The sequence below is a fragment of the Orycteropus afer genome, unplaced genomic scaffold, assembly GCF_000298275.1.
Source record: "Orycteropus afer afer isolate SDZICR_OR568_19922 unplaced genomic scaffold, OryAfe1.0 scaffold00056, whole genome shotgun sequence".
Lineage (NCBI taxonomy): Eukaryota > Metazoa > Chordata > Mammalia > Tubulidentata > Orycteropodidae > Orycteropus > Orycteropus afer.
Window position 1 is genome coordinate 8,408,240 of NW_006921643.1, and position 13,098 is coordinate 8,421,337.

Sequence of the window (13,098 nt, forward strand, 5' to 3'; positions counted from 1 at the left end):
CAGACTGTTAAAAAAAAAAATTAAACCTTCCTTCCAACTTATACTTGTACCTGCTTAATAGGTTTTATTAACCCAAGATGTTCTATTGTATTGAGTTTTTTAAACTAAAATGAGATTCATGCCCTTTTTTTCCCCATACAGAGCAGCTTTTATATCCCTCTTGGTCACAAATTGTAACTCCATCACAAATTATAGCTCCATCACAAGTACAGCCTGAACATGACTATTTACTATTGCTCATCTATTTATCTGCACCATTTTTTCACACAGGTGCTTCCTTTTCAGAAAATATTTTATTTTTTACTCAGGTGATTAAAGAAGAGATCAGAAGACAGTTGCTATGACTATGACATTCCTACAGAGCTGATACGAGGTGTGAGTGTGAAGCTCTGCTCTCCAGCTGTTTCCAAAATATATCAGTATGAGTCCACACAACCATTTCTGTCCTGTGAGGGTAGAAATACACAAATGACACCTTTTATTTGAAAATACTGGATTTAATAGAAAATATCACATTGTAAATATGTCCATTAGTCCATCAGATTAAAACAGAATGACAGCACAGTCACATATAAAAGCTAAAGATGAAATGCTGGTACCCAACACAGACTGAGCCCATCTCTGAAAAGTCTTTCTAGAAAGAGAGAGCACCACTTCAAACATGCACAAAAACAGGGAGAAGGTAGTATCCACCCCACAAAGGCATAGGAGTGTAAAAGGAAGGTAGAGCAACAGATTCATCTTTGAATAAGGGCTGAGGGATAAATGGACGAAAGGGCCATGTTTCCTGATGTTCTAGGAACGTTGGACCACATTACATGAGTCTGAGAGGGCTACAAGGGCAGGGCATTTTAAGTGGAAGAATTAGACAACTTTAGAAGCACTTGCTCTGTCTTCTTGGTACCTTTCATGGAAGCAGGAGAGCACAGCACTCATGTTTTGTGACTAAACACAAAGCAGCTGCTTGCCTTGGCCCCTGTCACCCTGGCTGAACGTTGTGTCTGTTGCCCCAGGGACCTCCTACCTTTTATTAACTATTGAGTAAAAGAGAGGAGCCACAGGGAGATCTTTTGAACAAAAACACACGGCTCTGGTGGGGAAAGGGTTTCTGTCTTCCTCCTCCTGGTGCTGGAGGGGCCCTGAGGGAAAGGAGTTTGACGTGTCTGGGCCCTCTGGGGATCTAGGTTCATCAGCAAAGTCCTTCTCCACCCAAATCCTCCCCCAAAGAGTCCTCCAAGTTCACACAAAGGTCACCTGTGAGAGCAGAAAAAACAACTGGAGTTGGGGGAGGAAGTAAGAGACTTTTCTTTCCATGACACTTGTTATTGCTTCTTTAGACTGAGTTTAGATAATGAGAGAATATGTGTCTTAATTTAGGACAGGCCTGCTCAAGAGGGGCTCTCAAGACTCTCCAAAGAGGTTCTGTCCAATATATACAAATGCTAATTCCCTCCCAATGGAGTCAGTGCATGTACGGACAGAGGTTCCTGATGGGAGTGTGTTGTACACGTAAATGGTGTCAATGGCAGAACACAAAATTAACACCCCCTAATCTAGATGTGGTAGAATACATTTTTCAGAGATTTTTTTTTTCTGATTAAGAAGCTTAAGTTATAATCATAATCAAGCTATTCCCCTTATAGCTAAACTCCATGATGAGGCTCCAAGCCTCACAGCCAAGATCAACATGTTTACCCACTTATCTGGAGTAACCATACCAGATAAAAGAAATACACTTCTGTTCTCTTAAAGACAATTTCCAGAAGGACCCACTTGGCCCAATGAGGTACTTGACAGGAGGTTCCAGCACAGGCTAATCACTATATGGTTTCTTGGAAGACTGGCTTTTCTCTGCTTCTTTCTCTTTAATACTATACAAGGGGTCCACCAATTTGGTATGAACAAGCATTAAACCTACAAAAAATTAAAAGCAAATTGGTTAGCGCAGACAGAATCCCATGATTACCAACTCTTAACACCCAGGAGGATCTCAAATTGTTCTAGTACTGATATTCATCATCTTTTCTCTGTGACCCCCACATGACAACCTCTGAGAAAAGAAAAAGAATCTATTAATCCCAGTGAGTTCACAGAATCTTTGTAAATTCAATCACTAGGGGAGATGGCTATTAAAGGTTAATTGTTAATCTTTTCGGCAAATAACTAATTCCTAATTTACCTCTTGGTAAATGGGATTTTTCACTTAAGTTTGCTTAAAAGTAGAAAGAAACAAGATCTTCATGCTATCATCTAGTTCAGTGCCTTGTCTAGCAGGAACAGTTGGCCAAGATCTGGAAGGATAATCACCCCGAGGCTCAATGTCTTACAGTTCTATTACTGGAACCACTGATGTGATTTTCTACAACAAACTGGGGGGAAGAGTGTGGCTGGGGACGGGGAGGTTTAAATGAAATTTCATACATGTCAAAATAACAAAAAAGAACAAAATTTCAACACATGCATCTTAAAGTCCCAAAAAACCTCTCCTTCTCAGAGAAAACAGATCTCCAGAAATGGATTCTTGCAGCCATGGAAGAGAAAGAATAACTGCATACAGTGAGACAGTAGCGTTTGATTTTTATTAAAATCAGTAACCTATTAAAAGGAGGTCTGGTGGTTAAGGCACTTGGTTGCTAACCAAAAGGTAGGTGGTTCAAACCCACCAGCTGCTCTGTGGGAGGAATATAAGGCAGTCTGCTTCCATAAAGATTTGCAGCCTTGGCAAAGAAGAAAGAAGAAAACCAAAATTAATGGAAACAATCAGTCCTAGCGACTGGTACACCATCCGATCTGCAACCTATACAACTATGAGACCATAAGAACTAGATGGTGCCAGGCTACCACTGTCATCCACTTGGAAGGGATGTAGGAGATCCTGGATAGAGAGGGAGAACAATGTGGAACAAAACTCAAAATCATTTGGAGGGAAAAAAGAGAAAAGAAGGTGGGGACCAGTTTGCTGGTCCAATAGAGCCTGGTGGAACCACTGAGACTATGGCCCCTGGCTGCCCTTCAGGTCTGGAATTGAACCCACACCTGTGGTTTCCAGCCAAACAATGTACAGGCATGTGAGTTAAACATTTACCTCAAGTAGACACACGCCCTGGAGAGAACAATCATGGGAGAAGGAGGGGCTGCTTATGCACAGGGAGACAGCTCAGGGCACAGGAGAGTATGGAGGGATGGTCACTGGGAAGAGGTAACTATGGGGAGGAAGTGGGAGGGGAGCTGTTGCATTGTAAACTGTGGTCAATGACATGAGACAAAGTATATGTGAACTGCTGTATGGAAAGTGAATTTGCTCTGTAAATCTTCACCCACATCACAATAAATAAAAAAATAATAATTAAAAAAAAAAAAAAAAGATTTACAGCCTTGGAAACCCAATGGTGGTCGCTATGAGTCAGAATTTGATGGCAGTGAGGTTTTTTTTTTTTCCCCATATTAAAATGATCACAAAAATTAGGTCCAACCCCTCCCATACCTTTGAAATACTTGACAGTCTTCACTTTTAGCTCCAAGGTAGCATCCTCATCACACACAAACACTGTACGGGGATGCTGCTGGAAGGCAGATACGGTCCACATATGGTTCACGCCCTCCTCGATGGCCTTGTACAATGCAAATGCCTTGTGAGCACCGGTGATGAGGATCATCACCTGGGGATCAAAAACAAGGCAGTGATAGAGAAGAACGAGCACTGGACCTGGGTGTCCAGATTCCCAGATTCTAGTCGAGCCTCCCCAAATGGGTGTAGGGGCTATTATTTTTAACATATGTAATGAGTAGTTCCATCACACTCTGCTCTGTGCCCCACCACACAAATGAGGTAGCATCATTATTCTCACATTGCATGAGAAGGAAATGGGCCCCAGGAGGTCAGGTGACTCGCCCAAGGTCTCAAAGCCAAGAAACAGGAGACCTGTGATTAGATCAGGTGTTTCTGATCCCAAAACCTATGCTCCTGACCACCACATTACAGTGCTTCCTGGTATCTTTGACACTGGGTGTCAAAATGCCCTATGAAGAGACCTGTCATACAAAGACCCACAGCTCTCATCCCAACAGTCTGACACTGGGATTCCAGGGGCCCTAGGTTGGATGAGTTTTCATAATCAATTTGTATCCTTAATGAGGACCTGGAAGCACTGGTGAATTATCTGTGAGGCCCTAAAATGGAAACCCAAAGAGGCTGCCCCTTAATCTGGTCACCTTCAGTTCAATGCATTTGACTTGCTAATGTGACTTAAGGTAATATGCTAGGGACGTATGGCTTTTTGTGTAAGTAAAACAAAGGCACAGACTTTTCTTAAGAATGTGAATGCAGGGACGTGATCCTAAAGAACACAGCTCTAAGATTTCCTCTCATTCTAATTCCCCTGTAACCAACCACAGAGCTGTGCAAAGGATTTACTGTTCCTTTTTTTAAAAGATGAGGCAACAGAGGCATATGACTATTTGGAACTCAACAACCTCAGCAACTCAGACTCATTTTGGAAAAAAGAATTTCCTGATTTGTAACCCCAGGTCCTTACCCAGATGAAGACATTCTCTCACATGACAAGACAGCCCAAGCTCTTTTTATAAGCTGCAGGGCTAGGATCAGCAGAGTGGCTTATCTAGGTGCTGATTCAAGGTAACCAACAGACATCTGCAGGCCATATTCATCTCGCAGAAAACAGGAAACTTGTTAACTGATTTAGATGCTTGTTTATAGACCTGGGCAAAGAAACTTGAAGCTAAACTTGTAGCTGCCTCCCACTGAATATATCTCAGAAAGGAAGATAAAATGCTTATAAAATTCTAATGAAAGACAGTAAGGAAATTAGAACCACAAAAAATTCAAATGATACACAATTTTCGGGGGGGAGGGGAAACCTGACAATTCAGTTCAAGACATAATTACATTTCTATCACTCTTTGCCATGTTTATTAATCCCTGAGCACTGGGGTATAACCACAAGCATCCTTGGGTGGCAGGGAGAACGTCTCTTTAAACAGTGACCACCACCAACTACAGGGAGCCAGATAGTCTCTCTTAGGACCTGGCAGGTATGAATTTATATTCTAATGTTAATACTGTTGGACCTGTGTTTGCCCATGAGAAGCATAAAAGGAGTACAGATGCTAAGACCAGGCCACCTGGGCAGTCCAAGGGGTGAAAGCTGTACAGAAAGCATTCACCTCACACTGGGAACAATGGCTACTCTGAAGAGGTGTGAGAAATAGTGATAGGAATCAGTTGGGATTTTAGCCTTATATTTTTTTTTTCATTTTCAGTAAGAATATATTCATGTGGTACCTGTATAAGTGAAAATTAAAACAAACCCTTAACTCCAGCCCCCATGAAGTCTCCTGGATCCCATGCCCTTACCTCTCTAGCATCCATGACAGTGCCCACACCCACCGTCAGGGCCATGGTGGGCACCTGGGAGAGATCTCCATGGAAGAACCTAGCGTTGGCCAGGATGGTATCCATGGCCAGTGTCTTTACACGGGTCCTGGACACCAGACTGGAGCCTGGCTCGTTGAAGGCAATGTGTCCATCGGGGCCGATTCCTGCCCAGGAAAGACAGCCAGGTCATTCCTGTCAGTCCCAGAGGTCCAGGATTTTAGGAATAGACAATCTTTCCTTCCTCAATTGAGGTCTGAAAAAAATCCTTGAATGTGTCTTTTCTCATTTCCACCCTTGGCCAGGTATACCTTCAGCATATGATCTCCACCCTATTTCCATCTGAGGCACACAAAGACATCATTAATTTGCTACCACTGTCAAAAAGCTAAGGAAAAAACTACTCCAAATAGCTTCTGCCACCCTGAATGATCAGAGAATATTCGACCTGCTAATGTGACTTGGGGTAACGCGCTGGGGATGTACTGCTTTTTGTGTAAGTAAAACAAAGGCACAGACTCCTCTGAAGAATGCGAGTACAGGGACGTGATCCTAAAGAACACAGCTCTAAGATTTCCTCTCATTGTAATTCCCCTCTAACTACAGAGCTGTGCCTCCTTTCTGTGCTTAGGGGGGCCCTGCTTCTGGGCAGAGCTGCAGTGCATAAAACTCACATAGGGCCTGGCAAGTTTATAAAATCTCAAAACAGAAGAGCTCCTGCCCTTGCCCCCCTCAACCTTGAAGTATACAACCAAAAAAAAAAAGCCAGCTCAATGGCTGGCTGACCTTGAACAAATCACGTAACTTTTCTAGGGTACAACTGGCTACTGACAGCATACAGGAGCTGAGTGCAGAACTTTCTGGAATCTGTGATTTTAAATGTTTGGATAAGTTCCATGATTTAGCCAACAAACCTTAAGACTGGGGAGTAGACAGAATCAAAGAGTTCAAATCCAAACCTCTCAAGTCACAGATGAGGCATCAAAGTACAGAGATGCTCAAGAGCATATACTACTGAGTGGCAGAGCAGGGGCAAGGATCTAGGACTCCCAGCCTTTCAGCACCTCCCCTGCCTACACAGCATTTTAAGAGTCCTCCAGTGTCACTAGCACAGATAGAGGAAGCTTAGAGACAGACATGGTGTCTTATCCTTCTTCTTCCCGTGTGTTCCAACCACCCGGCTCACCTCCAACAAACAGCTCGATCCCACCTGCAGCTGCAATCTTCTCTTCAAAGGCGTCACACTCAGCCTGCAGGTCAGCTGCATTCCCATCCAGAATATGGGTGTTTCCTGGGTCGATGTCAATGTGCTTGAAGAAGTTATTCCACATGAAGGAGTGGTAACTCTCGGGGTGGTCTCGAGGAAGGCCTGCAGAGCCAGGGCCATACCAGGTCACACCCAGGCTGAGCCAGAGACCTGCTACCAACGGGGATGCCCTCACACCCACAGAAGTGCTCTTGGTGGTGGACTGCCCGTTAAGTGGTCTTGGGTGCCAGCATTCTAATCCCCATCACTCAGGATAGACTAAACTGGTGCCCATAAGTATCTAGCCATTATAACCACCTGTGACTAAGGAACTGGGATCAGAGCAGCTACATATTATCTCCTTTTCACACAGGCTAGAGGGGTCACTATGGGCTTTGGGAGGTAGCCTAGACAAACTACGGGTGGGCTGGGTCCAACAGAGTAGGGAAGCAGGCACACCCCTTACCCTGTGCCTCCCAACCAACTGTGGTTCACTCCATTATGCCATGTGACCAGCTCAGCCTGAATCCCATCCTGAACACCATATGGTTGGAGAGAATTATCTCAGAGCTTCCGAAAAAGGATTACTTGAGCCAGGAAGAAAACAAAAGAATATTTAAGAAGTAAAGCTAATATAAAATGATGGGGGTTGGAGGAGATGACAGAAGACCAAGATGTAGTTTTTCAGCAGCAAAGGAAAAAAAGTTAGTCTCAGCTCCCCTCCCAGGGTACCAGATAGGAAGGGGAGGTGGAGGGTTAACACTGGAGAGAAAGTCCAGAGCCAGACACTGCCTGAGACACATGCCTGAGCCATGACCCTATTTACAATTACTTGTTCGAGGAAGAAGGAGCATGGAGTTAGAGGAGGTGGAGGAGAGGGAGACACTGTAATAGTTATTACATGTTTACTATGCACAAGAGACTTCCACATCTATTATGATGTCATTTAATGCTTACAACTGTGGGGTCAGCTTTATTAGACCAATTTTTTAAGCTGATTAACCAAACCCTGGAAGAGACAGATAGTGAGTGTATGTATCATCAGATGTCATTCACACTTGAGATGTCACCTTGAGGCCGACCCCAGGAGGAGGAATATGACTCTCTAGGAATCAGGTAAGGACTCACCCACATACTCATCCATGTTAAAAGTCTTCACATACTTGAAGGAGAGGTCTCCGTTCTGGTAGTATTCAATAAGCTTTTTATAGCAGCCAAGTGGGGTGCTCCCTGCAAGAGAGGCCACAGACATGAATGTCCTTTCAGTCCCCAGTTCCTAAGGAACCATCTGGGTACCCAAGAACCAGTCATGGTGGCTCTGCAAGGAGAACGTGTCAGATCTGAGAAAAACAAGTCTGAGCTGACTTGTCCCAGTGCTCCAATCCCACTGTCATTCATTAATTGCTTGGCTAATGCCTATTTCTCCACTAGACTATACGCTCTAGGAGGGTGGGATTGTGTCTATCTTGTACACTGTTGAATCCTCAGTGCCAGCACATTGATAACTGAAATAAATGTGCTTAATAACTAAGTGAATGCCAGGCTTAATTACTGACTACTATGCATGAAGCACAGGGATCTATGATGGGAACACAGAGGAGCAAAAAACATACTACTTGCCCTGGAAGAGCTCCCTGTTTAAGATGGGGAGCACACAAGCAGTCATGTCAGCTGTGGTAAGAGTAAGCACAGGATTTTCCAATCAGCACTGGGAACAGCATTTCTGCTCAGTCATTCTCTTTCAATAGAGACCTATTATGTGACAGCAAAGCTAACTGATTCCAAGAGTAAAGATATTAATAATAAATTATACTTAGAGTAAGCACAGGTTCTACCTTGAGGGTTCAGAGAAGGCTTCCTTGAGTAGCAGCAAACCCCAAATTGAGTCTCATTAAAGAGTCAATGTTACAAAACACATACATTAAAAAAAAGGGAGGAGGGACTTCCAGTAAGATGGTGGAATAGGCAGACAAGCTACACAGACCCTCTTCAACAAAGGAAAGAGAAACCAATTGACACAGATACAGAAGATAATCTTGGAGTCCTGAGCTTTGAAAGGAAGGATACAGAGTGGATTAAATACCAACTAGTAGAAGAACCTGAATGAAAACAGTGAATAAGGAGACAAACAGAGCTACGGACTGTCAGAAATCCTGATGGCACAGACAGTTTGAATATTTCCAAGTGGTGTTAGGACCTGAGAATTAACCTAAAAACTGGCCCTGCTAGCCAAGGGCTGCATGGATGACTGTACTGGTGGCTGATGACTAAAATGGGAAACAGCAGAGAAAGACACAAACTGAGCTATGGTCTTTGTCCTGTCCAAAGAGTGCAGCCATTCTGAAAGTTTACAAGAGGTGTGGCCATTTTGGATATTTAAAGTGGCAGTGTTCCCGTTCAGATCCCAGGGACCTAAGAATAGGCTCTGCTTGCCAAGGACAGCACAGATACACTGGAGGCTGACAAGTGGAAAGATTCGATACTCCCCTTGTTACTCTTATACCCCACACCCTCTTGGTGAACAGAGGTGCAGCCATCACTTGCCCCCACCCACCTTCTGGACTGGGAGAAATTATACCCCAGTCTGTGTGCTCTGATTCAGCCTGAGTGCCCTGCCCTACGCCCCCCAGATTTTGTTTGTTTGTTTTAAAATTATTATTTTTCCTTTTGATTTTTATTCTTTCTATTTCCATTCCCAGGTCCTAATTTTTGTTTTATTTTCTCTTTCCTTTTCCTGGTTCCCATCTTTTTTCTTTCTTGTGGTTCTTCCCATGCCTTTTTCTCATTTCTTTAAATTATTCTTTTATTCTTGCTCTTTTCTCTTATTCTCCCCTGCCCACATATTGTGGGGTTTTTATTCTCTTTTTCTATTTATATTTCTTTTGTCTTTTTTAAGTATTTCTTTAAATACTTCTCCTAATTTATTGCCTTTCCTTTTTTTGTTTTGTTTTGTTCTCTCATTTTTGATGACTGTTTCTCTGTGTTTATGCAGTGTGTATATTTTGTCCTCTTGTTTTTAGCTTTTAAAAAAATTGTTATTTTTATCTGAGTGGGAGACAGCAACTGTGTCCATAATACCCAACCATACCCACACCTTCAGCAGCCTCACCTACTGAGGGAGGGCCACCATTTGCTTCTGCACTGACTGGCCAATGATGCATGACAGCCAATATGAGCCTGATTCACCCTTAACTGCTCTTCACAAACAGCTAACAGAGATCTATGTACCTACTCTCATTCTCTATCACACCTACCAGGAGGCAGGTGGTGAATTTGTAAGTGCTGCCAACTAGTGAATAGAAAAGCACAGTATCCTGCTTACTCAGATATATCAAAAGAAAACAAGTATCTCGGGCAAATCACTCTAACATATTATATATAAACCACAATTAAATATAAATACAATATCACAGTGTCTTAGAGACAAAAGACCATCACACTATACACAAAAAAGCAAGATAAAGTAGTAGAAACAAGGGACCAGGATACAGACACAGAAAACATCCCTGAGGAAGATGCAGCAATGGAACTCCCTGATAAGGAATTCAAAAGAACTGAATTTAGGTACCTTCAACAGACTGAGAGACAATCAAGGAAAAACTAACAAAATTAAGGAAAACACAGACAAAACCCTAGAATAATTTTGGAAGACAATACAAGAATAAAATGACAAAATAAATGAAAAATTAGAAACGATACAAAATCTACAGATAGAAATCCAGAAGATTAATACTAAATTTTCGAAATAGATAGCATACTGAATGGGCAAAGCAGAATTGAATCAATGGAAGACAGAATTAGTGAGAATGAATACAAATACCTGAATACTTCTTCGGAAAGGAATCAATCAGAAAAAAGATCAAAACAAAATGAAGAAAGCCTAAGGTTCATGTGGGATACCATCAAAAGGAATAATAATCTATGTGTACTTGGAATTCCAGACCAGGAAAAGACAAATAAAACCACAGAGAAAATTGTTGAAGATTTGTTGGAAGAGAATTTTCTTGATATGATGAATGATGACAATATATCCATTCAAGAAGTCCAATGAAGCCTGTGATAGTTTGAGCTGTGTGTCAACTTGGCTATACCACAATTCTGTGTGGTTTAAGCAATTATGATGTGGGTTGTTCCCATGATGGGATCAGATGTATATGTTTTGAGCATCCAATCCATTGAAAGGTAGTTTCCCTAGGGGTGTGGCCTGCTTTTAGTATATTTATGGACATCCTGGGAAAAGAGACACTCTTCTGTGGATTGGGATTCTATTGTGATGCCTACAACTGTCTATGAGCAAACAAGCCACCATTCAGCTTGGATTCATCATTTGTTGGAGTGAACAACCAGTATACTGCCTGCTCGTCAGCTCAACCTTGAGCTCATCAGCCTCTACAGCTACGTGAGTCGGGAAAAGCCTCCAGCTTGACGTTTGATCCAAGAGCTTGGGAGTTGCCAGCTTCTATACGTGTGTGTGCCATTTTCCTAAAATAAATTTCTCTTTCTCTCTATCGAAGTTTTACTGGTTTTGCTTCTTTAGAGAACCCAGTCTAACACAAAGGCCAAGTGAAAATCACTAAGAAATATCATTATCAAACTGACTAAAACCAAAGACAAAGAAAGAATCCTGAAAGCAGCATGGGAAAAATGAAAAGTTACCTACAAAGGACAATCAACAAGACTAAGCTCTCATTTCTCGGTGAGAAGGCAGTGGGATGGTATATATAAAACCCTGAAAGAAAAAAAAATTTCCAACCAAGAATTATATACTCAGAAAAACTGTCCCTCAAATATGATGGGAAATCAGGACATTTCCAAATAAGCAGAAATTAAGGGAATTTGTTAAAACCAGACCAATCTTACAAGAGACGCTGAAGGGAGTTCTTTGGACAGAGAACCAACAACAACAAACAACTAACGACCATTAATGCACATGATGACATAACCCAGAAACTAACCCAGTTATGGAAGTATCCAAAGTAAAATAAGCTTACAAGATTGTAAGCAGGGAACCAGAGACATCAATTGGTAAAGGAGGACAAATAAAAACCAAAAAAAAAAGGGAAAAAATATAGTTACACAATGTTTAAATGGTGAGGAAGCCAAGACAATTGCAAGATAGAACAGACTGTGATAAACTTGGGAAGAAAATTATAAATCACAGGGTAACCTCAAAGAAAATAATAAATCTTCACATCAAAATAAAAAAGAGGACAAGCACAAATATTTAGCAAAACCTAAACAATATCAATGAAGGAAATAACATAATTCATAAATAAAATGAGTTCAACACAGAAAATTATATGGAACAAAGAAATCAGCACATAACAAAATGACAGCAACAAATACATACTCGATAATTACACTGAATGTCAAAGGATTAAATGCACCTCTCAAGAAATAGAGAGCTGGAGACCAGATAAGAAAACATAACCCGTGGGAGGGGAGGGGAGGGAACGCTGTTAATAAAGAAAAAAAAAAAAAAAAAGAAAACATAACCCATCAATATGTTGTCTACAAGAAACATACCTTAGAGAGAAGACAAAAAGACTGAAAATCAAAGGTTAGAAAAAGATATATCAAGCAAGTGGCAATAAAAAATGAGCAGGAGTGGCTATATTAATTTCTCATAAAATTGACTTTAAGACAAAAACCACCGTAAGAGGCAAGGAAAGACATTATATAATGATTAAAGGATCAACTGAACAAGAGGACATAACCATAACAAATATCTATGGACCCAATGAAAGAGCCCCAAAATACATAAACCAGACTGTAACAGAATTGAAAAGACAAATAACTCCACTGTCATAGTAGGAGACACCACTTTCAATGAAAGATAGGACAACTGGAAACAAACTCAACAAAAACGCAGAAGAACTAAACAAAACAATCCACCAACTTGGCCTTATAGACATCTACTGAGCACTTCACCCAACAATAGCACAATATACATTCTTTTCTAGTGCATACAGAACATTCTCCAAGATAGACCATATGTTAGGCCATAAAGCAAGCCTCAATAAATTAAAAAACCCTGAAATACTGCAAAGCATTTTTTCAGATCACAATGTTATAAAATTTAAAATCAACAATAGGAGGATGAACAGAAAAAGAGCAAAGACATGGAAACTGAACAATACCTTCCTTAAAAATAACTAGGTAATAGAAGAAATAAAAAAAAGTTCAGATAGTTGAAAAATACCTAATTATCAGCATGTTGCATATATTGACCTTTTAAATAAACCTGTTACATCATTCTTTAAAAAAAAAAAAAAAAAAAGGAAAGGAAATTCCTTGAATCAAATGTGAATGAAAATAGAACATACCAAAATCTTTAGGACACAGCAAAAGCAGTGATCAGAGGCCAATTTATATCAATAAATGCACACATCAAAAAAGAAAAGCCACACCTTAACCTTAACTCAACATCTCCAACAATTAGAAAAAGAGTAGCAAAAAA

General features: G+C 41.1%; 1 protein-coding gene across 1 annotated transcript in view; it reads right to left on the reverse strand.

The window, feature by feature from the left end:
• Positions 1-1,813: 1,813 nt before the first annotated feature.
• GNPDA1 (glucosamine-6-phosphate deaminase 1) overlaps positions 1,814-13,098 on the reverse strand; it is a 25,806-nt gene continuing 14,521 nt past the window's right edge. Inside the window, exons 2-6 of the mRNA XM_007939061.2 lie at positions 7,767-7,868; positions 6,579-6,761; positions 5,375-5,559; positions 3,485-3,659; positions 1,814-1,914 (exon numbers count right to left, since the gene is read on the reverse strand). Coding sequence (XP_007937252.1) covers positions 1,814-1,914; positions 3,485-3,659; positions 5,375-5,559; positions 6,579-6,761; positions 7,767-7,868 — 746 coding nt within the window. The remainder of the gene's footprint in view (positions 1,915-3,484; positions 3,660-5,374; positions 5,560-6,578; positions 6,762-7,766; positions 7,869-13,098) is intronic.